Genomic DNA, 26,686 nt, shown 5'->3' on the forward strand with positions numbered 1-26,686 from the left:
TTGGAATGAAGCTAAATTTAGAGATCGCAAAATTCTTCACAAAGTGGAACTTCCATCTTCCCAGAGCTCTACTCAGAACTCCCAGTATTAAGACTCAGACCTTGATTTACCTCCCTGCATATAGCTACATCAGTTCTTTCACATTTCCTCTCCTAATCACTTATGTAATATTTGTGAAGGCTGTCATCTCAAGCCTACTTGATCTACAGGGGTAACTCCAGTAGCTGGCAGCAGTAGTGGGCTGTTATCTGTTCAATGTGGATTAGCCACTAGAGGAAGACACAACATACACTTTATATGTTTACATTAATGTTACTGGTTTTGTGATCTTATGTATTTAAATTGTTAGTTACTCTGTCAAAAATGTGACCATTAAATGTCAGACTGAAAACATTCAGGAGACGCCACTTAATTAATACTTCAGATTCTGCCCGGTTCAGTTTTTAACTGGGTATCTTTCCAAATGTGTGATTAATGCCTAGCAGTTTCCAAGAGGCACTCTGAAGGTTGGCAACAAAGAGTGGAGTTTCATGTACATAAATAAGCTCCTTGTGCTCTCAGTTTCCCGTTGGGCTCCCATTCTGTAAAGCTGAATATCATCCAAGGCTGGATGTTTTAGAGACAGAGGGCCGAGGGCAAGTCAGCTCCGTAACGATTAGAAGGGAACGTTAAGAACTGACCTTGGTATCACTTCTGTAACAGTGAAAGAAAAGGAGGCTGGACTGATGAAAAATAGAACCAAGAGATGCAGCCTGTAGCAGACATGAAATAACAGTAGCGTCTACCAGAATGTTAAGTAGAATTTCCTTGCCAAATTCCTGTGTGGTGATTACATGCTCTGTCCCTGCATATAGTTATGTCAATACTTTTGCATTTCCTCTCCTACTCAGTGGTGTCATATTCTCCTGTTAAACACCCCTTGCCTTTCACCACAGAGCTGTCCGCATTTCAGAGGTAGGGTTCCTGTATGTACATATGATTGATTTATCCATACCCAGACAGTTTGTTTGATCTCGCCTCTCTCAACGCTGCCTTTCAAAACAGATTTGCTTCTCCTTGCTTGTCTCTCTGCTGCCCATTGGCGGTGGCTTTCTCCTCCCTTCAACACTGTCCTTAAACCAGTGGAACTCACATGCACATATCAGAGGGCAGAATCTGGCCTGTTGTCCTGCCTTTCCTATGTCCCCTTTCCTTGCCTCCCCTCTGGTGCAGTACAACTGCCTGATATATCCTGATTCATTTGCATGGCATCTAAATAGCTCCGTTCCTCCTACATCTATACTACAGTCCCCATGGTTGATGTATTTTTAAGTCTTTGACTCAGTCACACTGTTGATCTTGCCCATGGCAGGTTTGGCTCTCTTTGGGGCTCCTGGATTCAAATATGTGATGAAAAACACCTTGCTGCTAACAAAGGAAATAATTCCCAGGTGAGCTCTCAACAGGTAAAGAAAAGGGCCATTCAGAGTGACATTTGATGCCACTGTACTAGAACAGAGGATAGTATGTTACTCAGGAGGCCAAGTGTTATTTGAGTAGGTGAAGTGGTTTTTGAGGTTACACTTTTGTGGAGGAAATTGGTTACAAACATTTACGCCATCTCTGTTTCAACACAGTTCCAGTGGTTATTAAAACAAGGTATTTAATAACTGAATAAACCAATGATACTGAAATAGCTTTCACGTGATACACACGTCACGGTTCTTTCCTAGAGAAACAGTAAACGGTATCCTAGTGCTCAATGAATAGCCGCTTTCAGTTGTCAGTGGGGCTCATTGATGCAAAGCTGGCATTTGGACAACCGATTTTCCTAGAGAATTCAGTAAGTCTTAGGTCTGACTAAAATGTAAGGGCCTGATCCGAAACCCAGTAATGTCAATGGGAAAACTCAGATTGGTTTTAATAAGCTTTAGATCAGGCTCTTAGTTAAGGAATTATGTGGGAGTCTGATGCAAAGCCAGCTGAGAATGTGGGTCTTTCCATTGACTTCCAGGAGCTTTGGATCAACTCAAATATGCTTTCTGCAGCCATTACACCCATAGACCAGCTGCGGGATTGGTCCCTGAATGTGAAATTCACCCCTGTGCAGAGAACACACACAAGATTTATGTGCCACTTAAGAGCTCAGTACTTAAGCAGGTACCTAACTTTAAGCACACAAGTGGTCCCATTGAAATCAACGGCATTGCTCACATGCTTGAAATTAGTTACATGCTCAAATACCAGGCTGAATTAGGGCCTATGGGCCAGATTTTTAAAGCTGTTTTGGTGCCTAAGGATGCAGGTAGGAACCTAACTAACTCTCGTTGATTCAATGGGAGTTGGGCGCGTATGCGCCTAGCAGATGCAGCCTCTAGCATGCTAGCTGATTGCTCCTAAATCCATATTCAGACATCTAAGTTGCCTACTTTTCAGAGATGCTGGGCACCCAGGACTGTGGAGCTATCTGTCTGTAAGTGAGATCAGAATTTAACCCAGTATATTTAACATTCCTTTTTCTAAATACTTGTTTGTTCCACTTAATACCCGAGAGGAAAAGAAAAAAGAGAGAGAGGAAAAGAATGAAGCAGAAAATACGTGTTGTAAGTAGGGTGACCAGGCAGCAAGTGTGAAAAATCAGGACATGGGTGGGGGGTAATAGGATCCTATATAAGAAAAAGACCCAAAAATTGTGACTGTCCCTATAAAATCGGGACATCTGGTCACCCTAGTTGTAAGTGATGTTCTCCTCCGGACAGAGACTTGAGTTTCATATTCTGCTTGCTTGATCTTCCCCCCCCCACCCCACGTTTCCTTTTTTCCATTCATGCTACTGAACCTTGCAGGCCTGGGGAATCTCTTCATCTCAGTTTTCCAAAGGGCTTGTCTGACATCTACTCTGTGGCCTTAAAAGCATAAAATTGATCTTTCCTCTTTGTGGATCCCTTAGTGAGCCACTTGACTGTACTGGGCCTGATCCTCAGATGGTGGAAACTGGCAGAGCTGGAGCGAGGCCTTTATGCCTAAAGCAAACCCAACAGCTGCCTGCCCGACAATATGTTTGACCAAAAGAAAACATTTACTTAGAACCCAGAGCCTCAATGAGCTCCCATAACGTCTAATAAATAAACGGAAGCATCCTTTGTGCCCAGGAATTTATAGCAATAATCGTACCACAGTAAGACCATACCGATAATAATACAGAACCATTGAGCCAGAAAGTCCCCAAAGTGCTTTACAGACTGCAGCAAATGGATTGCTCGGCCACTGCTGAAATGCATCCACCTCTGGGGAGGAAGACAGCACCCAGCTTATGCCAGACACGCTAAACATTCATAGGGAGGAAAGGGAACTATTATAAGAAGCTAGGCAGAATGTATGTACCAAGGTTTGAATTTGGCCAAGATATCAGGACCAACACTCTGCTTAGCTTTGTAAAAAGCTCTCAGCTCTTCAGTGGGGCAGGAGCTCATCTATCCACATTTTTAATCCAAGCAAGGACACCTCCAACAGAATATGCTGGGGCACTGGCTCAGGACTGACTCACAGGGAAGAATGTCACCTACAGAATCGCCAGCATCGCTTCTGGTAGCAGCAGGCACTTCCTAGCAGACATCCCACCCAGGCACTGAAAGCTTGCCCATGTTGGTGAAATCACATGAGACTGCAAGCTGAAAGAGCAGGGCTGCTCCTACAGATGCTTTCTGTCAATTTTGGAAGCTGTGAGGGCCCCAGAGGCTGAGAGGTGAGTCAGGTTTTTGATCTCTTGCTGCACAATGTTGAAGTGACTGCAGATGAGGAAGTACTGCCCCTGCCTGACATTACTGTCTATCCATGGTATTCCTAAAGCACGGCTCACAATGGGATCTATGCACTGGAGACCAATGAAAGGGCCTGATCCTTCAAGGTTCTGAATGGGAGGCGTTTCACGGCCTCACTTCCCACTGATCTCCTGCAGTGCTCCCAGCGGGTGTTCACCACTTTGCATAATGAGGGTCAGTGACAGCACTGAGGGTGCCCCAAAGGGTCAGACCTTTCCAGTCTCCCCACCCTGTTCCAAAGTATGTGTTGATTTTCATTCACCTAATTTCTCCTCCTCGTCATGTTTCCTCTCTCTTTTTATCCTTCCTCCCCCGTGCGATGTCAAAGCAATAGACAAACCTGATGGGCTGATGCTGGGTCATGACAACTGGAAGCAATCTCACCGGGGCAGGTCTATCCTGCCCCATTCAAGCTGGCAGTCCCGGGTCCCCACAATCACCCCATAAGTGCATTTTGTATTTGTGGGGGGCCCACCCAGAGAGAAGAACGGATCAGTCAGGTCATTGGTTGAGCATTGCTATCATTTCACCGCGGGCCCGGGTTCATCTCTGAAAATGTTCTGCAATGCTTGCTGGAAATCTTTTACTATAGGGAATCGGTACTGGATTCCCCAGCATGAACACAAGACAGACACTTTAAACAAAGACACGTCACCGAGTTAGGTCTGAACAGAGTTTCCTCTAGCAATGGCTACAATATGTACAACCAAAGAAGTCTGCGTTTCATTCACTCTCTTCAGATTTCTTTCCCATTTGCTGGCCACAATGTCACCGTTGATTTCAGTGAGTCCTGTCTTGCCTGAACAATCCAGTTCATTACACATTGGTGACTTCCAGGCTGCCAAAGCGTTCCAGGCGGCACTGCTCTGGCCTACTTAGCTTCATATCCTCACAGCACTCTTCGTTTTTGAGAGATCCGTAGTCGTCATGGAAATCAGTGTCTTTTCCGCTGAATCCCCTTCCAATTTTCCCCAGGGGAAGCTGCAAATGAAATCAGAGGAACGTGAGGATAATCTCCATCATTGTATGGAGATTTTTAAGAGCAGGTTAGAAAAACACGTCAGGGATGGTCTAGATAATATTTAGTCCTGCCAGGTGTGCAGGGCACTGGACTTAGATGACCTCTCGTCTTGGGGAGAAAGAGACAGGATGCATGATATTGTCATGGAGGGAAGGGGGCACTAGATCTGCTTAATCAAGAACTGACCCAAAGCTCCTTTAAAATCCACGTACAGTCAGAAGTAGGATTATAATACGTCATTGCCGCAGAGTTCCATATCGCGAGAGCTTCCAGATCCAAATTTGCTCAGTAGACAAAGCAAAGGTTTGTTTCTCTAACTGCCAGCACTGGAAACTCAAATCTGGAATCTGAGGGCATGTCTACTGACTCGGGCTCAGTCTAAGGAGCTATTTAATAGCAGTGTAGACTGGCTCTTGGGCTATGGGACACTGCAAGCGGGGAGGGTCCCAGGCTGGTAGCTCCAGCCTGAGCCCAAATGTCTACACTGCAGTTAAACAGCCCCTTAGCCCGAACCCCATGAGCCCGAGTCACCTGGCACGGGGCAGCCATGGGTTTTTAATTGCAGTGTAGACATACAGCAGACAAGGCTCTTGCCCTCAGGGGTAAGTTGGCATAGCTCCACTGGAGCCAACAGAGTGATGCTGATTTACACCAGCTGGTCCGGAGAGTCAAACCAGTTCTGCCCCTTGCACCAATAGCATTAATAATGATTCTATAATCAGCATGGCCCCGACACCTGTTGATTCCTGAGGCAGTACCCAATCCAGCTCACTCACCCATAGCTGGACTGGCTGTTGTACAAGGAGACAAGAATGATTGTTTTAGTGACATCAGCAGGGCTGCATTTGTGTCAAGTAAGAAAAAAGTATTTTTTTTTAAAAGTGTAGTAATAAGGAGAAAAGTGACTCGAAATCAGGCTCATCTTTACACCACAGATCTGGTTCCCTGAGTCTGCCTTACTGACGCAGCTGACGAAAACAGGTCCTATTGCTTTTGTACGCTTACCTTTGCCCAGCCAATACAGCTGCAGGAGAACAAGGTGGATCTATTCTGGCTCAGGTGTCCTCAATAGAATTTTTAACTAAGTTCTGTCTGCAGGTTCCTCATTGCCAGTCATATCCGCGCACAGCTTGATTGCCAGCTCCCTCGCTGTGGGGCCCAATTCTGCCACTTGTACTCAGGGTACTTCTAGTCAAACTACCCAAATAATGAGGGACCACTCAGCATGAGTAAAGGTAGCAGAATTAGGCCCTCCATTTGCAGGGCTGGCGGTTAGGAATTTATTATTATTTTGTGCTTATAAACTGGGTGACTAACCCCGAGTCACTGAGCTGTAAGAACAAGGAAGTTCCTGGGTGGCATTTTTTACAGTTACTTTTCGGAGGAGAATCCACCCACACTTTAAAAAAATGGCTTGTCTGATTACAGCCTCACATTAAGGCTTGAAATATGTTTGCCTAGTTTGCATCCTGCTCCATACTTCCAAACCACCACCCTGCAGCTTCCAGCAGGGACTCCGCGTTCTCTGTCTGTTGTTCCTAAGGACGAGGTTGGGAGGGATGGTTTCAGAATCTGTCCTGAAGTCCCCCATTGTTTCCCCTTTAACCCTAACGTCCCAGGGCCAGTTCCTCCGTGGGTGTTAATCAGTACAGCACCATTAAAGTCAATGGTGAGATTTCAGTTTGGATCAGCTGAGATTCCAGCTCTTGTTTCAGGCTGGCCCCGTCTTCTAGCCATCTGGAGTGGCATGGCACATTGCCAGTCAATGGAGTTCATAATACTGGCCAGCAAGGGGCGCTAGAAAGCAACATAAGATACTAACCCTACAAAAGGGCTGAACCAGTGCTCCCTTGAGATCTCTAGAGAAAGCTTTGACTCTTTCGAGCCATTGCACTGGGCTGCCTTAGACTGCTGGCCCAACACCTATGTGTATAAGAGTATTTCTAAATATTTCTAAGACTATTTTAGAGTATTTCTAAGATATATATATAGATATGTAGAGACAGATAGAGAGAGAGAGAGAGGGAGAGTGCAAATTTTTAAATGAATGCAATTAATTATTTCATTAGCTCACACATGCCTCTTCTGAGTATCTACAACGCCAATTATCATGGAGATGAAATGACAATTCCAAGCAGAAAATCAGTCATTTCCAGCTGGGAGAGGGGAGTCATTTGGACTCGGTGATTAAATGGCCCAGCCTATGCAAGTTATAATTGGTTTGTTATTGAGTTACTCATCACATAAATTCCAGGCTTAAAAATGCAAACTTTTCCTGGACGCAAAAAGGCTTTTCAGTGCAATTTAATTACCTTAAAGAATATGATTTATAGTCACCCATCTTGCATTATGCCGCTTAATGCCCTTACTCACGCACCTGGTTGATAACTGTTATTAGCATCAGCGGGGAAAAAATGCAGAGGGGTTTACTAGCGCACTCTAGAGTTGTACTGGCTGTCCAGTTTTTCATGGGTCTCTATCTGAACCTCCATAGGCTGTACTGATAGGACCATAAAAGTGAAGCGATAGAACTTCAAAGGGAGAACAGCAGGAAAAGGGGACCTGATCCAGAGTAAGCAGTAATCAAGTCATATTTTCAAAACAGCTCAGGCCCAGATTTTTCAGTCGTGTTTAGTAACCAGTTCGGGCCTTAGTGTCATATTTGCCTCCCCGCCAGCCTCCCCTGTAAAAATGTGAACAGACTTACCCTGCTTGCTTTGCATTTTAAGCTGTTCCCCTCCTCCTTGCTCTGCCTGGTAGCGCTGGAGGAGCGCCTGAGCGAACCCTGTTTGAGAAGAGTCGACATTCCATACCGGTCGCTCTCTAGAACACCTGTAGGGCTGAGCAATGAACAGGCACTCAGCTCACAGCAGTTTTTAATGTGGAGTCGGCAAATGAAAGAGCCACGTTCCCAAACCCTTCCAGGTTGCGGGGTGGGGGGGAGGGGAAAACACACCAAATTGAACAAGTGGTGGCTGGATTTTTTAAAAGGGCTGGTTCATCCGATGACCAGTTATAACATGTATCCATGACAGCCAATAATTGAGGCTCAATTGTAACATACATGCTAGGGCAGGATTAACGTGATCTCATGCTGCACAGGGTATTGTGATGGCCGCAGGGATCAAGAAATAATTTCTTCCCCCCTTCTCTGTGTGTAGAGGTGCGTATTTGGCCAAGTGTATGGCATTTTTGCCTTCCTCTCAAGCATCAGGTACTGGTGACTGGCTAAAACTCCCATGAGCCAACATTGTCTGCTAGAGTCAGGCCCAAAACAAAACTTCAACAAACCCAGTATTTGTGAAAGGCCAGATTCAGAGCCAGACTTTCCACCTGGCCCCCTGCGTCTACCATGAGATGAACAAAAACCTGGCTCCACGTACCCAGAAGCTTCAGAAGAGGTCAGCTCCATCTGTGCTCTGACTTGGAACAGCAAATTCCTGCTTCCCAAAATAATGAACTTCAGGCAATGAACAGCACTCTGGGCTTTCCAGCTGGATGTAAATGAGGGTGCATTTGCCAAAGAGAGATTTTACAGGGTGCAGGGAGGAAGACATAACAGGCCCCTTTCCCATCTGTGCCGTGACACAGTCCAGTCCTCTCCATTGCTCGCAGTTCACGTCACCTGCTTCTTGCTGCCATCCAGTCGCTTTCAATTTGCCTTCTCATCAGTCGACACCCTGGCTTTCTACCTCCCAGCAGCCATTCCTGCCCAGTGCCACAGTCCCCGGCAGCCATGTTTTCTTCTCGCTCTGCAGTGTTAGGTGGTGGTGACACAGCGGCACACAGAAATCTTTTTGCTGCTCCTCCGCTTGCTCGAGGGACGCAGGGTCCAAGTAGGGTGACCAGATGTCCCGATTTTATAGGGACAGTCCTGATATTTGGGGCTTTTTTTTATATGGGCTCCTATTACCCCCTACCCCCGTCCTGATTTTTCACACTTGCTGTCTGGTCACCCTAGGTCCAAGTCAGTCCCTGCACCTGCCTCACTTTTGTGCCTTTCATGGACATTCCCCTTTTCTTCACACGTGTCATTTGATCTCACAAGCCAATCTCCTGTGGCCAGCAGTGGGCTAGGCTCCATTCTCAGCCACCGTGGGGCCCGGGTCGTTCAGCCTCCCCACTGTCAATGCACATGCTTTGATTTCACACAACTGCTTGGGACGCGACTCTTATATCACCAGCCTTTCCGTCTCCCCCTCTGCCTGCTGCCGGCTCACTAGCTGCTATGCTGGTCTTATCCTCTCTCTGCAGGAGGGAGAAACCATTGTTGACAACTCTGGATTCCTCTAATGGGAGAAACAGATTCAGGATGGTGCCTCCTGGCTCCCCCTCTGTAAGGTTCCCCTCAGACACCTCATCATCTCTGATCATCTCGTATCCTGCTTCACCCCTGAACGGGTATAGCCTGGAGAAAGGCAGAGTAAACTTCCTCTCATTGCCCCTCTATCCTGAGCTGAAGGGACCATCTCTGAAAATGAGGATGGGAACATTTTCCAGACACATAAGAACGGCCATACTGGGTCAGACCAAAGGTCCATCTAGCCCAATATCCTGTCTGCCGACAGTGGCCACTGCCAGGTGCAACAGAGGGAGTGAACCTAACAGGCAATGATCAGTGATCTCTCTTCTGCCGTCCATCTTCACCCTCTGACAAACCAAGGCTAGGGACACCATTCCTTACCCATCCTGGCTAATAGCCATTAATGGGCTTAACCTCCATGAATTTACCCAGTTCTGGCCCTGACCTCTCTGCCTCTTCTACCAGTTGGGACAATGGACTGAAAACCGCCAACTTATTCTATGTAGGTCTCCAAAGACCCAGTAAGACGGTAGCATCTTTAAAGTTTCTCCTGACGCGTTGGATTTGAGCAGCTGACCTAGCGGTGAAATCCTTCCCATCTCATTAGCAGTGCCACGAGCCATCCTTTGGTGCCAGGAGGGTGGGCTGTGCCTTTGCCATTCTGGCTGCCTGACAGTAACAGAGCAGTAATCAGGGCAGGCAGAAACATCGCTTTCTAGTGGATGGGTTCTGCAATGTACAATGCTGCCTGCCATCCCCAGTGCAACGCCTTCTGCTGTCAACACGTCTAATTGCTTGTACAATATTGACAGCTCAGAAACTCCAGGGCTCCCAATTTGCCTGGGCTCTTTGGGGGTGTGTGCATGTGTGTGCAAACAAAAGCACAATATTTGCACTGTGAACCATCTGTTTTGGGTGAGCCAACTAACCAGAGCCATCTGTATAGTCGGGCCTGCAGAAGCTTGAAATCTCACTGCCTGTGCTGGAAATTTGCAGGAGAATTCCCCTCTCAGCTCTCAACTGGATACTTTGCATAAATCCTGCTTGTGTGGACAGACGTGCCAGGCAGTGAATGAATGCCGTACACGCCATGCAGACCCGCGGTGCAGAGGCCTCTACGCTACGTTGCCTAAGGTAACAGACATCCAGCTCAGCCTGTTATAGAAAGTTGTTTGTAAAAGTCAGCAAAAAGAGGCGATAAACAGCCTGATACTAACTGGACTGTTTAGATTGCAAGAACTGTGCTAAGGGATCTGCAAGGCTCCTCGCAACGTCACAGGGCGGCGTGAGAATGAGCAGAAAGATTCTAGAGATGGGTGAAAGGTTTATGTTGGAAAAGAGTGGCATGTATTTCCATTTCCTTGGGCATCGTTGACCTGGGAGGGGGGTGTCACTACATGGATGCTGGGGAAGAGGAAAGCATGGACTGCAAGGAGTGAGCTTCACCATAATGGCTGCCACCCTCACCAGCACTTGGGGCGCCAGGATCCACCAGGATACTGTTGGGCCTTCATCATATTGATCCTGAGAGCCATCCTGACCGGACCAGGCCAGAGAGAGGGAACCAATGACATTACCAGCTGCCCCAGCTTCAGCTCAATTCGGAAAGATGGCTGGCATGTGGGTTCCTGCTCTCATTCCCTCTTTCATGTGTAATTTTCCTTCCTCACCTTAATTCTCCTCTTCTCTGTCTCTCCTCCTTCTAAAAATTGTCTGGCTCAGCTGGCCAAGACAACTCCATCTTTGCAACGCTGCTGGAAGCCTGGTGACCAGAAAGACAAGCTAAACGCAATGCCCTAAACAGCCCGTTGCGGGAACAAGCTCGGAGTAGCTGACAAGACATCAGGCAGTGCCTGCATTTTTCCAGCAGCAAAGTTGCAAGTGAAAGTCAGCACCAGAAACAGAAGCTGTATTTTCTAGTTTAGCTGTTCCTTTCTCTCCCGGTGTGCACACACGTGTGTTCTGTCTTAAAGAAAACAGGGCTGGACGTCACCAGCAGCAACAATACCCGCTCCACACCACCGCAGCTAACGTCGTCTCTTTTTCACATCCAACAGGACAGTTAATACCCTCTGAAAGACTGTCACGCGGGGGTGTCTTCCTACCAACAAATACTAAATACAGCTCAAATGGGTTTTTAACGGGTGGTTGTTACAATCAAAGGAAGCCATGATAATTTGACACAGACTTAGGGTGACCATATTTCTCTATGCTGAATACGGGACACCTGGTAAAATTACTCATATTCAAGCGAGTTCAATGGCAGACAATCAGAACTACGCTGCATAAACATTCAAATTAACATCAAGTGGACTGAGCCCCTGTTAAAAAGAAATACTGAGTAGCTGGATGCTTTTTATTTACCTTCTTATATTTAAGGCTTTAGGCTTCACATGGGGAGAGGTATCACACGCACACTCCCGTACACCTCTCTCACTGGGAGGCATGGGTGTGTGACTGACCAACCCGACCCTCCCTTCCTGGTGCTCTCTGCCCTTCATGCCTAGCTGGGCCCCCGGGACAGACCTGCCTCTCCTTGTACCTGGTGCCACATCTTCCCGAGGCAACAGGTGGTGGGGGGCACACAGGGTCACATGCCCCCCTCCCCAGATTTTGGCCAGGATTCATACCAGAGTGTGGCCAGCAGCGGCCTTTTGGCACAGTGCGGGAGGGAAGGGATAGGAACTGCTTCCAGCCGCAGGGCGGGGGTGGGGGAAAGGGATGACCAGGCCCATGTCTTTGCAGAACTCATCTCTTCCCATCCCCCACCTTGCTCCCCTGGGCTGGAAGCAGCTTGTCCCTTCCTGCCCACACAGCAACAAAAGGCAGCTAACACCTCCAGGCTGCTGCTGGCCACCAACATAACCCAGCCGCCACCTGTCCCCCGACTACAGCGCAGGCAGGAAGGGGTTAAGCCCTGAGGACGCATTGTGCACCAGGGCCCAGGGAACCTGACTGCAGGGGCTTCAGCGAACCCGGCCAGAGCGGTGGCTCAGCAGAGGAGGGTGCCTGGGGACGGAGCGGGTGAAGAGGGTCCTAAGCCCCTGCCTGGGGGCTGCTGTGGAGCCTGCAGGGTCGGGGCGTGAACAGGCTGGAAATCACTTCCCCCCTGCCACTCCAGAGCTTAGCTGAGGGGCGGGGCGGCTTCCCCTTGCCAGCGTGGGGCAGGGCTTTGGCATATGCAGGGCTTGGCTCCTCCTGGCCAGCGCCCCAGGCTGCAGGGTCTGGGCCTTTCCTAGGGCACCAGCTCGGCCAGAGGCGGTGGGGGAAGGAAGGAGCCTGCCGGCCAAGCCGTTGGTGAGCTGAGTGCTCTGCACAGCTCTGGCAGCGGGACGCACCCCGTGGCGGGGGAGATGGAGGAAGAGCAGGGCTGGGGGGAGTGAAGGGGCAAAGCAGGGAGAGGACAGCAAGTGGGGGAGCATGTAAAGGGCCGACGGGTAGGCAGCAGAGGCGACATGTAATCGGCTGCTGCCTGGCAGCTACCTGCACTCACCAGCGACTGCAGCTCACAGTGCGCTGCCAGCGCCGGCTGGAAACGTGCCGGGGGCGGGGCCCTGCTGGCCAAGAGCTGGCATGCAGCAGGGGCTGCGCTGACAGACCAGCAGGGCCCCACGCGCTGCAGCTTTGCAAACCCATCAACCTTGCACCCCCACCTCCATCATCAGCCACTGGACCCCCCACTCACCGCTGGCAACAACGAAGGACGACATTTGCATCCCAGCTGACTCAGACCTCCCCAAAGCACAACAGCCGTGAGAACGGTACAAATGCTTCAACAGATTAGATTGGAGCTACACAGTTCAGCTACAATCACAACAGCTGGCTGTATTCTAGCCTCAATCTACAATCATTGGGTGTCAGTGTGAATGCTGTGCAAAGACTGATGGGAGAGACCCACCCTTTATGAAACCTCTGGACCGATCAGAACTTTCAGCAGGACCTCAGAGCTCGCCAGCTGTCGATTTATCAGCATTTCATCCATTGGTAGCAGCAGGCACTCAGCTTTTTCCATCTACAAATCAATAGGAGCGAAACACATTCTCTGTGTGGAGGGCCAGCACAAGGCTTATGCACCACTTAAATCGCACTTAATCCCTTCAAACTGAGCTTTATCCAATACTTACGTGAGGATCACTGTCTTGGCCAACAACAGATATTGACGCACAGAAGCCTACAGCTGAAAGCACAAGTCTCTACAGTTTGAGCTAAAAAGCCAGATTCTGTAGCAGGGGCTATAACAGACTCATATCCTGTGAATTAGGCACGCAAGGGGCACATCATAGGCACCGACGAGGGGGTTACACAAGAGACTTGTGCTGGCTTTCTGACAATGGAGAATTTCACACTGGGATTGTAATTCCAAGCCAGTGGTACACAGGACATTATTTCAGAGCTTCAGAGAGTTTAAGACCAGAAGGTACCATTAGATCATCCAGCCTGACCCCCTGTATATCGCAGATTATTAAATTTCACCCAGATACCCCTATACTAAGCCCAAATACATTAGTTAGATTAAAGCGTTTCAGTCCCCAGGAGCCAGACGGAAAACAGAGGAGATCGAGATTTTGCCAATGTCTGAAGCCCTAAAATGGCATGGGATGGGTTCGGTGAGCTAAGCCCAAATGATCTCATCAGGCGAACCATGCCTCAGAGGAAAGAAAATACACCTCACAGTCCCTGTCAAGCTCGCCTGGGAAAAATTTCTTCACGACCAGAAATGGTGGTGGGCAGTTAGACCCCGAGCACGTGAGCAAGACCACCAGCCATGCATCCAGATACTTAATACTTCAAACTTGTGTCTGTCCATCTCTTCATTTATATAGGACCAATTTATCTTAGATGCCTATATACAAATGCGAGAAGTATGGGTAATAAGCACGAAGAACTGGAAGTGCTAATAAATAAATACAACTATGACATTGTTGGCATCACTGAAACTTAGTGGGATAATACACATGATTGGAACGTTAGTATGGATGGGTACAGCTTGCTCAGGAAGGATAGACAGGGGAAAGGGAGGTGTTGCCTTATATATTAATAATATACACACTTGGACTGAGGTGGAGCTGGACATAGGAGACGGAAGTGTTGAGAGTCTCTGGGTTAGGCTAAAAGGGGTAAAAACAAGGGTAATGTCATGCTAGGAGTCTACTACAGGCCACCTAACCAGGTGGAAGAGGTGGATGAGGCTTTTTTTAAACAACTAACAAAATCATCCAAAGCCCAAGATTTGATGGTGATGGGGGACTTCAACTATCCAGATATATGTTGGGAAAATAACACAGCGGGGCACAGACTATCCAATAAGTTGTTGGACTGCATTGCAGACAACTTTTTATTTCAGAAGGTTGGCAAAGCTACTGGGGCGAAGCTGTTCTAGATTTGATTTTAACAGATAGGGAGGAACTCGTTGAGAATTTGAAAGTGGAAGGCAGCTTGGGTGAAAGTGATCATGAAATCATAGAGCTCACAATTCCAAGGAAGGGTAGAAGGGAGTACAGCAAAATAGAGACAATGGATTTCAGGAAGGCGGATTTTGGCAAGCTCAGAGAGCTGATAGGTAAGGTCCCATGGGAATCAAGACTGAGGGGAAAAACAAGCGAGGAGAATTGGCAGTATTTCAAAGGGACACTATTAGCCCAAAAGCAAGCTATTCCACTGGGTAGGAAAGATAGAAAACGTGGCAAAAGACCAGCTTGGCTTAACCACGAGATCTTCCATGATCTAAAAAATAAAAAGGAGTCATATAAAAAATGGAAACTAGGACAAATTACAAAGGATGAATATAGGGAAACAGCACAGGAATGCAGGGGCAAGATTAGAAAGGCAAAGGCACAAAATGAGCTCAAACTAGGTACAGGAATAACGGGAAACAAGAAGACTTTTTTATCAATACATTAGAAGCAAGAGGAAGACCAAGGACAGGGTAGGCCCACTGCTCAGTGAGGAGGGAGAAACAGTACCAGGAAACTTGGAAATGGCAGAGAAGCTCAATGACTTCTTTGTTTCTGTCTTCACCGAGAAGTCTGAAGGAATGCCTAACATAGTGAATGCTAATGGGAAGGGGGTAGGTTTGGAAGATAAAATAAAAAAAGAACAAAGTTAAAAATCACTTAGAAAAGTTAGATGCCTGCACGTGAAAATGGAGAGCTGCCTAATCTTTGTTTGATGTGTTGCACGTACTCCTTGGAAGCCAGTCTGAAAGTAAAGCTCTCCATAGCTAATCATCATCATAATAATGTCCTGCTCTGAGCCCGTTTGAAGTGCAGCTGGGCCACAGCCAGTGGCGGAGTTAGAGTTAGTGGGGCCCTGGCCCAGCTTCATTTTCGGGGGCCCCCCTCGGGACCCAGCCAAGAAAAAGAACATTCTCTCTTATCTCCCGCCATTTTTCATTCTTTTTTTCTTCATCCTCTTCCTATATAATAAGTAATGGGAGGTAAATGAAAATAAAGTGAGGTACCTTGATTGGGGCAGGGAGTTGGGATGTGGGAGGGTGTGAAGGGTGGGGGGCTCCGGGAGGAAGTTTGGGTGTGGGGTGCAGGCTCTGGGCTGAGGCAGGGGGTTGGAGTGTGGGAGGGGGCCAGGGAGGTGGCACTTACCTAGGGTGATGTGGCTCCCAAAGCAACTGGCACCACCCCCTTACAGCAGCTCCTAGGTGGGGCAGACCAGGGGGGTCTCCGCGTGCCTCTGCCCACAGGTGCCGCCCTTGCAGCTCCCATTGGCCGCAGTTCCTGGCCAACGGGAGCTGCGGAATCGGCACTCAGGACAGGGGCAGTGCATGGAGATGGCTGCCACAGGGACATGCCGGCCACTTCCGGGAGTGGCGTGGCACGGAGGGAGGGAGAGAAGAAGAGTGGGCAGGGAGCTGCCTTAGCACTGCTGGCACATCTCTGTGTGCCCCTTGTGGGGAGGGGAGCAGTGGGTCTCCATGTGCTGCCCGGGATGGGGGCAGGGTGTGGAAACGCTTCCCCCCTACCAGAGGTGTGCAGAGATGTGCCAGAAGCCGTCCGCTTCCGGGAGTGGCTGCACCGCCAGCCAGGACTCAGAGGCAGGTTGTCAGATGAGATTTGTCCTGCATTTTGGGGGGCTCCTCTGTCATTGAGGGCTCCGTGCCACCATACAGTCTGTTTCATGGTAAATCTGCTCCTGGGCCCTGCAGCTGTGGAGAGACATTTTTAGAACCTTTGCACAATCTCTTGCAAACTAATTAGGTGACTCTAACCTGTTGGACTCTTTCCACAGCAAAGGATCATTTTTTAATGATGTGCCTCTGCTTTCAAACTGAGTGCCTGGAGCGAAAGTTCACCTGAGGTTTGCCAGGTGATAGCAAAGATTGAGCAAAGATCCCTCAGAAGTGATGGGATATCTACAGCTGACAAAGAGTTCATCAGCAAACTGCTAGGTAGCAACTTTGATTGTGTTCTTTTGTACTCTGAGGAAGATTGGTCACTTATTAAGGGACTATGGTTTCATATAAAACCAGGAAAATAACTATATTCATGCAACTTTTGGATGAGGTTTCAAACACAGAAAAGTCAGGAAACCTAACGTTCTGGCTACCATGGCAACTGTAACTCAGCCGCATTGTGCATGTAAAGTGAACACCACAGGCAGTGGTGGGGGTTGATGATATAATCTGTCACAATCGGACTTAGCTGTCAAAACGGTTCTAGAAATGCTAACTTGAGATCCAGCAGCACTGGCTCTTTCCCACAAGAGTCTCCTTCACCAGCACTGCACAGGATTTGGGAGCATGGGAAAGGATTTCCATGAAGTAGCATGAGCTCCTGCTGGGATTTGTCCTGGTTGCTACTGTGTAGTCCTGAGGCCACTCTGTTGGACAGAAGAGTGGAACCAGAGTGGCAGAGATTGTTGGTTCTGTTTCAGAGTCCAGGAGCTGCCCCTTCACCCCATCAGTGGGCTCCTTATCTGTCACTCCCAGGTAGTTTCTTGAGCCTTCCATGGGTGTTTCCACAGTAGGATCTGATCTATTTCATGCTTTTTCTTGCTCTGAATACACTTCTGACTTTCAGAAATGTAACTTGGCTGAAGAAGAAAGAAAATGCTCTAGCTGCCATCACCGGAGGCTGGATTTTGGAGAGGAACTTTTTTAGTTTTTCCTAAGGTTCTTTTGTGCTTGGTGGCGAGATCTTGAGGCCAAAGCCAGATGATCAAGAAAGCAGAGAGCTTTAGAAAATGACATCCAGGATTTTAACACAATGGAGATGTAAGATAAGCACTGAGGTGGTATCATAGCGACAGGAAAACTGAAAGAGTTGAACAGAAGTTGAATGTAGCTTTGCAGAATTAGGAACAGATGGTTAGCGAGGGCTTATGCTGGAGAGAGAGAAAGCGGTGAAAAGTAAGTTGAGAGTTATAAAACACTGAGGAAACCTTATTTGGATACAGATCTTAGCCACTGTAGACCCATTGCAGCTCAAATATCATAGCAAGGTTCTACAGAACAAAGCAAACAGTTCCATAGATTTGAAGCCAGGATAGAGATTCATCCTCACTCTGGGTGAAATTTGCTCCTATGCAGACAGCCCACATAAGACCTATGCACCTCAGGACAAGACTAAAGTTGTGCATAGACGTTGTGCTGGCCTGCTGCACAGGGTTATGGAAGGTAGCACTTTACCTAGATGAGGTCCATCTAGTCCCGGTCAGAGAGATCCAGTGATGTAAGGATCTCCACTCCTTAGGGGAGGGTTGGCTGGCGGTATCCCAGAGAGAAAAGAGCTCTGTGTTTTATATCTATTGGTAATATGGTGACTTATGGTTATACCACTGAAGAGCCAACCCATGACATCACCATGTCACTCTTTGCCCCCAGCCCCAGTGGTTGGCCCACATAAGTTGGGCTACCAACTAAGGACAAACATCCACTACAAACAGAAGAACTCTGGGTAGCTGGGGAAGTATCGCTTTCTTCATCAACAGCCTTATTTTAAACAAAAGAAAGATAAAGAGCCTGAAATTGTGCACAAGGAAGATGTTGAGTGGAACTCGAGCCGGGCGAAATTGTTCAGACAAAAACTTTTTTTCAGTTAAAAAAATACAGCTTCAGCAATATTGAAACATTTTGTGAATTCATATTGAGCTGGCCAAATTGTTAATTTCAGAAAGAAAAAAAAAAGACAAATTCCCCAAACAAACAAAATGTTTGTTTTTGACATTTTCAGAATGAAACATGTTGATATTTTGGTTTAAAATGACTTTCTGTTCCCAAATTTCCTTTAAATTTATATAAAAACATCTTTAAATGGTGGAATTCAAAATGAATGTTTCAGTTTTGTCAAAACAAAACATTTCATTCAACCTAAAATGATTTTTTAAACTTTTTGTTGCACTGAAAATATTGACTATTTCCATTTTTGCTCCAACCCAAAACAAATTTTTTCCAACTTTTCAAAATTATCAACAAATTGAAAAATCTGTTGTTCACCTAGCTGAAAGCGGAACCACAAGCTGATGCTTCCAGTCATGACATACTGCATGGCCGCTTTGTGACAGCACAAAAGGACTGACTAAGTTAAGACCATCACATGCATTTTTTATGTTCAAGCATCAATCAGGATTTTAACTGAAGACTTCATAGCTGTGGAGTGATGCACTAATACTGTGCTTTATGATTCATATGGCCGTTGGTTTTAAGTTCATATGCTTCACTGGTCAGATGCCCAAATTTCTTCTTGAAATATTTCCTGCTATCTCCCTCTGGCACAATGCTAGGGTTTCACTGCTTGGGTAAGAGATCCTCAGCACTAAAATGTTTTTTTATTTTTAAGGAGATGGGGGTGGGGTGAGAAATTTTCTTCTGCTTCCCGTTGGCAACTAGGTGTGGGAACAGAGCAATGTACTGGCTGCTGGTTTTGCTGGCCTCTAACTGGATGTCTTCTAAAAGCTCTGCTCAAGGAATTATTCTGGGGGATTTCTCTGGCCTGTGTTATACAGGACGTCAGATTAGATGATCACAATGATTTCTTCTAGCCTTGGAATCTATAAGAGAAACATAAGCAGCTAGTAGAAATCAACAGAGACCAGTAAGAACCAGCAGAGACCAACTGGAGGGTTCTAATGGAAGCTACTGGAAATGACCACTGGGAAGAGAACGCTCCCCATAGAAAGTGAAAGGAGCTCCTGTGATGTGTCTTTTTATCATTCCACATGGCAACCTGTAAAGAGTTCCCAGCCCATGAGCAGCTGAGTGACAGCTGAGGACCACCCACAGCAGAGGGATGAATTGAGAGCACTACGGTCAATGGATGGATTCTTCTGCTCAGAGGCCTCCTCAAACCAAGTGTCTTAAAAGCCATGAACTGTCCTGATGATTTATTTAGCTGTTTAATATATATAAATATGTACATACTATAATGCTATTTTGCACTGTCATCTGCATATCTCAAAGCAAGTTACAAATATTATTCTCACAACACTCCTGTGAGGTAGGTAAGTATCATTATGGCCACTTTACAGTCAAGTTAAATGACTCGCCCAACATCACAGAGTGAGTCAGTGGCAGAGCAGAAGTAGAACCCAGGAGTCCTGCCTCCCATTTCTCCTGCTGTCATCACCGGAACACACTCCTTCCCTATCTATTTTAATATGTTACTGAAACATGACAAACAGACATATCACCAAGATACATTAACAAGATTGCTTGGAAATAGCACAGACAGCTTCATTATGTTTTCATTATGAAAAATGTTCAATCAACTTAATTCAAAGACCAGCACACAGCTCCCAAAAACATGTTCAGCTCCCAAAAAACATGAAAATGGGCTGTGAATGCTGATGAATCCTTAGCAGCCAAAAGCAGGGTGACCAGACAGCAAGTGTGAAAAATCAGGACGGGGTGGGGGGGTAATAGGAGTCTATATAAGAAAAAGACCCCAAAATCGGGACTGTCCCTATAAAATCTGGACATCTGGTCACCCTAGCTGAAAGGATAATCTACTCCTTTTTGATTTACCAAGCCCCGCCATGTAATTTCCTCCTAGCAAGTCCACACTGTCCCTGGCACCAACACTCTGCTATGGACAATTCCTCGTGCTCCTGGGGTGCAAAGGTAGAAAAGCAGGTGGTTAGAATGATCTCCGGGGTGATATTTCAGCTGGAATGGTACTGAACACTGTAGACAATAAATAACTTCATTGCTCCCAAACATGAGAGGTAGCAGGTAATCCTGGTGTCCGCTGGCTTGCCAATGGCATCATGGGAAGAAGGGCTGACAGAAATGTTGTGTTGAGTAGCAGCAATAAGTGAGGCACCGGTGCCCATATCCTACTGATGCCTCTGTGCAATGCTAGGTTGCCTGTCCCTGCTTCATCCTTGGGAATCCCCATCCATTCATGGTGCTTTCAGAATTCACCTGGGTGGGGCCAGAAGCCAGGCCTCTTTTTCAAGGCTGTGTGAGGCAGTTGCTCATGAAATATGGAATATCAGTTGCCTCTCTCCCCAGTTCAAGCATCAACCTGCCTGAGGGATTCCAGGGTTTCCTCAGACATCCTTGGGTAGGACTCAGCACAGGAGCCATCTCTTCTGTCCCAGACGGTCCATTGAACAGGCTGCGATCAGAAGAGTTTGGCAGTGGAGAGGAACCAGGGGAAGGGTGGGTGATGACTCCCTCTTTTGGTCCATGCAAAGATCAATAGTCTTCGTTATCCCCTCCCCTGCTGCGTTTGGGCTATTTTTAGCTCTAATAAAGGCTCAGTTGATTTAGATTGGGGTGAATGTAGTTGGCAAAATTATCTCTTACTCCCCATGGGTGAAAATCACCTCTGTGCAGCGCTCCCACACAGGACCTAGACACCACCCAAATCCCACTTAAACCCCTAGAGCTTAGCTGTGCCTTGGGTGGTCTATGTATGATGGTAAATGGGACTTGAGCTTTGGAGTTTTGTGCTGGCCTTTTGCACAGGGGCGAATTTCATCTTATGCCCTCCTCAGACGTTTCCCGCCTCCCTAGTACAGTATTCAAGAATGACTCTCTGTGGAGGCTGCATGCACATATATATGTCGTCTCGAGACTCTGTCCTACTGGGAAAGGACCATGGGCTGGTTTGTGCTTTAGTGGGGAGCGAAGGAGGTGTGTTGTCCTTCTGGCTGTTCGAGTTCTTTAGAGGATTTCTATTTCAGCGGCCGTTTGGCTTTTGCTGCCTGGAGAATTACCTGCTCTTTGAACAGGTCTGTCCTTTTGACAGGAGTTCAGCTCAGCAGCCGCCTCTCGGTGTTTGGAACTGCATTCCGCCTTCTTAAATTCAGTGCAACACAAGAAATACAATGTAACACTCCCCTCCCACGGCTTTCCTTCGAGGATGGCCCCAGGAGCCACTGACTCCATTTTGGGATGGTGGGACTTGTTCCTGAGCTGCTAGAATGATCAGGCCGCAGACGTCTAGCATGCAATGGGCTTTACCCAAAGCTCTTTGAAGTCCAGGGACGGTATCCCAATGACTTTCATTGGATGGGCTTTGGATCCGGCCCGACCAGAGTTACATGCTGGTGGCTTAACAAGGAGTCCGCTCCCAGGCTGCTCTGCAGCTGCTTTGGCATCAGAAAGCTGGAGCAGCCCCCGCAGTTGCTGTTCCCTCTGTATGCAGGGGGAAAGGGAGTGAATGGTGGAGCTGTGGCTTGCCAGATCCGCCAGCCTTACCCCCAATCTCCTCTCTTAGTCCTACCCCTTCCCCCAAACCTCCCTGCATCTGCAGAGTGCAGAATCATGCAGATGGTGGGCTGCAGACTCCCACCAGCCCATCCCCCACATCCCCAGCAGAGCTGCACCATCCCCAGCGAGTCCGTGAGAGGAGAAGGGGCAGGAATCTCCCCCTCCCCCCGCGAGAGCCAGTGAGCGAACGCCGCAAAGGGCCTCACTTGTCTGGGTTAACGATGGCGTTCATCTCCTCTGCCAGGTGCCGCCTCAGGATGTGCTTGCTGTTTGGGATGCCCAGAGCTGTGGCCATGGCTTCTGCATTGAACGTGGGCTCCAGCATCAGCACAGCCCCATGCACGCCACTGTTCATCAGGTTATCCGCATACTCCTAAAAGCAACAACCAGAGCACGGATTTACCTGACAAGAAAGGACACCTCTGGCCCCCTCCTTGGTAGATGCTAAGAAGTCAGCAGGTGCTAGTCACAGCCTCAGCTGCTGGGGGCAGCAGACGGGTTTCTCTATCCTGTATGACTACCATGCCCCAGGTACCCTGTCCATGGTGCAGCTATTTCTATACCAGATGCTTCCGATGCCCACCTGAGATCTGAGTGATAAAGACTGAGCCCTGCCCAGGCAGACTCTTCCCCTCCCTGATGATTGCACCCCTCTCGGCACCCACAAGCCACTTCCCTACAAGCAGGTCCTACCTTCAGGTCGATGTCCCGCACCCACTTGAGCACCCGTTGATTTGTCCAGACAAGTGGATCAACATTCTGGGTCTCACAGCGAGCCCGCCGTTCTTGCAGAACCTACACACAACGACGCTGACATTACTGAGAGTAAAATAGGCCCTGCCCTCTCCTTATTCGGATCCCTCCTAACGTCTCACGTCTTCTGCAAAGACCAGAACTGTGCCCTCTTCGGCCTTTGGAGAGCCTAAGATCCGGAAGTCCCATCTGCTGGGATCTTGGCCAGTCAGAGGGGAGGAAGGGAACTACCAGCTCAGTACATTATTTGAGACCCAGGCCAATAAGAAATGGTTCAAACAGGAGGGATCACGTCTTGAATTATGATTTCCCTTTGCTATGTAATTAACTATCTAGAGAGATAGTGGGTGTGGTAAGGCATCTGATTGGACCAACATCAGTTGATGAAAGAGACAAGCTTTCCAGCTTACACAAAACTCTTCTTCAGGACCTGCGTAAGCTCAAAAGTCTGCCTCTTTCACCAACAGAAGTTGATCCAATAAGAGAAATGGCCTCACCCACCTTGTCCCTATCATCCTGGGACGCACACCGCTACAACACTGCAAACAACAATCGTATCTACCTATCCGTCCATTCGGCTGTCTAAGAAGAAGAATCACTTGCTGTTGGGGAATCAAAATGGGTTAACATTACCTGAGCAAGTCCCAAATCTCCCAACAACAGAGTTCAGTGTAGCCCTTTCATGCCCCTTCCTCACCCAAGCTAAGGGGTTATTTTATTCCTGGCTCAGTTTTGGATGTGCCTGGTGGGGAGAGGGCAGAGTTACCATATTATAGGTTCCCAAAAAGAGGACACTGCCAGAGGGTGGGGGATCTGGAGGAACAGCAGGTAGAGGGAGTCGGAGGGAGTGTACAGTTGAGGGTGCTGGAGGGGGTATTTGGGGGGTGCAGGAGGGGTGTGTGTGTACTGGGAGGGGTACTGAGGGTGGATACCTGCAGCTTCATTCTTGGGGGGGGGGGCCAGTGTCGCTCCCGCTTTCGCTGGCAGGAGGCTGGTGCAAGCCCAGGACACATCACCAACCATCAGTCAGCGCCTCCCTGCAGAACCCCCTCCCCAGGACTGGGAGCCGGGGCCTGGATGGGTTGGATCCAGCAGGTGTGGCTCAATCAGGAATGGATCAATCAGCTGCGGATGTAGGGAGGGACCATTGGGATGTGGACCAATCGGGGCTTTTTCTGACCTGCAAGGACTGCTCTGCAAAAGTCCCAAACATCCCATAATCCACTCAGACAGAAGGCGGAGGATCAAAAAAGAGGCAATGCCTGGGAAAACCCGGATGTATGGTAACCCGAGGTGAGGGCTGCTCCGGCAAAGTCGACACACTCTGAAATCTCCATTCCCTGGAGTTGCCGCATGGTACGGCTATTTCTATAAAAGGCCAATGGGAGACGAAGGTGCACTGTCCCCAGTGTAACTGATTTATTAGAGACAGGAACTAGGAATGGAGAGCACTCAGAGGAATTGCACTGGCCTGGAGCGATAGAAAGTTGGGGTTGGTCCTGCTTTGAGCAGGGGTTTGGACTAGGTGACCTCCTGAGGACGTCAGATTAGATGATCATACAGGACGTCAGATTAGATGTAGTGACCTCCTGAGGTCTCTTCCAACCCTAATCTTCTATGATTCTATAAAAGGCTAATCGTTTGGCACACCAAACCATCTGTTTTAACCATTTCTAGTCTCACCTCTTTGCTGAAGTTGACTTGAAAAAGCAGCTCTATTCCCAGCAATATGCTGACCTGGTGGAACTTTTTAGACACATTAAGGTACTTCTCCAAATCTCGTTTCATCAGCGAGTTCAGCATCCTTCCATCCACAAGGTGATTTTGGAAAGCCTGGGAATACTGAGACAGCCCAATATCATTCAGCCAGGCCTTGGCTACCCAGTGGTGATCCAGTTCAGAGGCTTTAGACAAGCTGTGGAGCGTAAGGAAGACAGGAGGTGAAAGAAAGGTCATCAAAGTGCATGATGCTTCTGCTACGCTGTGTTAAACATCATGCAAATACCTTGCACGGGGGCTGTGCAGACAATGGGCCAGATTCTCTGGTCCATACCAGTCACTTTGTGCCACTGAGCTTTATGCCACTGGAATATTCCTTTGTGGAGGAGAACTACCCACTGAGGGGAGGGATAGCTCAGTGGTTTGAGCATTAGCCTGCTAAACCCAGGGTTTAGAGTTCAATCCTTGAGGGGGGCATTTAGGGAACAGGGATTTTAAAAAAAACTGTCTTGGAATTTGCCCTACTTTGAGCAGGGGGTTGGACTAGATCTCCTGAGGTCCCTTCCAACCCTGAGAGTCTATGATAAGCTAGATGGGGGTAGATCCAGCCCCAGGAGTTTCCCACCTCCACCTGGCATGGGGGCATGCCAGAGAAGGGGTGGGAGTGTGGCAAATGTGAGTTAGGGATGAGCTCTGGGCAGGCAAAAAACATGGCAGCTCTGTTATAGTGAGTCTCCACTGCTGCACGGTCTCTAGAGATTTCATTGGCTGGAGTGGGAACGCTGTGACATGCATAAAGCCAAGCATGTGCTTAAGTCTTCTGCTGAATCAGGGCCTAAATCACCATTGAGATTCTATGTACACTTTAACATCTACCAGGAAAGTTGCTTTTGCTCCCTACATTTAAAAACCAAGCAGGAAGTGCGCCGACGGTTTGGCACTGGGTTGATCATTGCGACTTTCCCCCTTTGAAACAAATGCCAATACGAGGTGGGTGCAATTATCCAGGTTGGCCTGAATAATTGGATAAATATTGGATAATAATTCAATAGTTTTAAAGGACTCCCTGGAGCCTTTAGGCACACACCCATGCTGCTCACCAGCTAGCCACAGGATGGCAGCATTGCAGCATGGAAGACCACTGGTGAGGCACACGGGGATGCATGGGTTTTTTCCCCCAATGGAATGGGCAAATCCAGCATTGCTGTAATGGAGCCTACATTTCTGCACTAGGGTGACCAGATAGCAACGATGAAAAATCGGGACGGGGGGTTGGGGGTAATAGGCACCTACAGAAGACAAAGCCCCAAATATCGGGACAGTCCCTATAAGATCAGGACATCTGGTCACCCTATTCTGCCTGCTTCTCATGTCTGCCTGATGTGTGGTAAGGGAATGCAAACGGGGGCGAGTCACAGCACCAGGAGACGTGTCTTCACGTTAATCACTAAAGGCCTCCACTGATGACACTCTTCAAAACACCACCCATTACAGGTGGAAGAAACAGGCAACTCCGAGCCTGATTCTCATGCTGCTTGCCCTGTGTATTTACAGCTCTATAACCCCCCGTGCTTCCTTAGAGACACACCTGTGATCTGCTGGCACAGACTTGTGTTTGTTCACTTACAACTAGATGGGAGTTGCCCAGCTGCTGTGGCAGTTGGCGCCACATCATTAAATAGTTTAATTAATTAAAGGCTTAATTAATCCTTCATTAATCTAGCCTCGCCACCCCTATTCCCAGCTCTGAAGTTTCTAATAAAGCAGACACTGAGCAGAAAGCCTGGCTTCAAAGCAGAGGAATCCTTCCAATTTTCTCCCTTAACACTGGTAAGGAAACGTAAGAGTCGCTTCCAGCACACTCTGGTGATTAGCTGCTTTTCTGTCTTACTCTGCGGAGACAGAGTTTTCCCAGAACGAATCTCATTGGTGGGCAACAATGAAAAACACTTAAAAAAGCAGGTGAAATAGCCATTCACAAATAGTTAATGTCTGTCATTGCTTTCCTCTGTGGGAGTCATCTGTTCCCATAAAGCCAGGTCCTTGCAGACCTGGAGCTGCCAGGCACAAGGGAGTTAAGCACTAGCCGTGTCTACGCTCTGGCATGACAATTCTACAGACGCAGAGTCTGGAAAGCAGCACCCAGCTCAGGGAGCTGCGCTACGATCTGGTGTGCTTGTCCCCAGGGAGTGGAGCAGCTGCACATCTAAGGCTGGACTCTTCTGGGGCTCCAGCCCCAGTGATCTGCACAGGTACAATAGCCAGGAGATCTATGTAGGAGAGATCCCCTGACCCACAACTGCCTGCCCCGGGCCCTCTCCTAGAGGCTCAGCTCTGAGCCGTGCAAGGTGCAAAGGTCCTGTGCAACTGCAGCCTTCCCAAATCTCATCCCACTCTTGAGCAGCGGAACAGCATCAGTT

The 26,686-nt window shown here is 48.1% G+C and overlaps 1 protein-coding gene across 12 annotated transcripts in view; it reads right to left on the reverse strand.

Annotated features, from left to right (window-relative positions):
• Positions 1 to 3,128: 3,128 nt before the first annotated feature.
• KAZN (kazrin, periplakin interacting protein) overlaps positions 3,129 to 26,686 on the reverse strand; it is a 725,211-nt gene continuing 701,653 nt past the window's right edge. For all 12 annotated transcript variants that reach the window (XM_039508723.1, XM_039508720.1, XM_039508722.1 and 9 more), the window contains 5 exons: positions 24,231 to 24,462; positions 22,488 to 22,589; positions 22,001 to 22,167; positions 7,529 to 7,661; positions 3,129 to 4,781 (listed from right to left, as the gene is read on the reverse strand). In XM_039508723.1, coding sequence (XP_039364657.1) covers positions 4,617 to 4,781; positions 7,529 to 7,661; positions 22,001 to 22,167; positions 22,488 to 22,589; positions 24,231 to 24,462 — 799 coding nt within the window. In that variant the 3' untranslated portion in view covers positions 3,129 to 4,616. The remainder of the gene's footprint in view (positions 4,782 to 7,528; positions 7,662 to 22,000; positions 22,168 to 22,487; positions 22,590 to 24,230; positions 24,463 to 26,686) is intronic.

The sequence above is a fragment of the Mauremys reevesii genome, linkage group 21 (genome assembly GCF_016161935.1).
Source record: "Mauremys reevesii isolate NIE-2019 linkage group 21, ASM1616193v1, whole genome shotgun sequence".
NCBI classification, from domain to species: domain Eukaryota; kingdom Metazoa; phylum Chordata; order Testudines; family Geoemydidae; genus Mauremys; species Mauremys reevesii.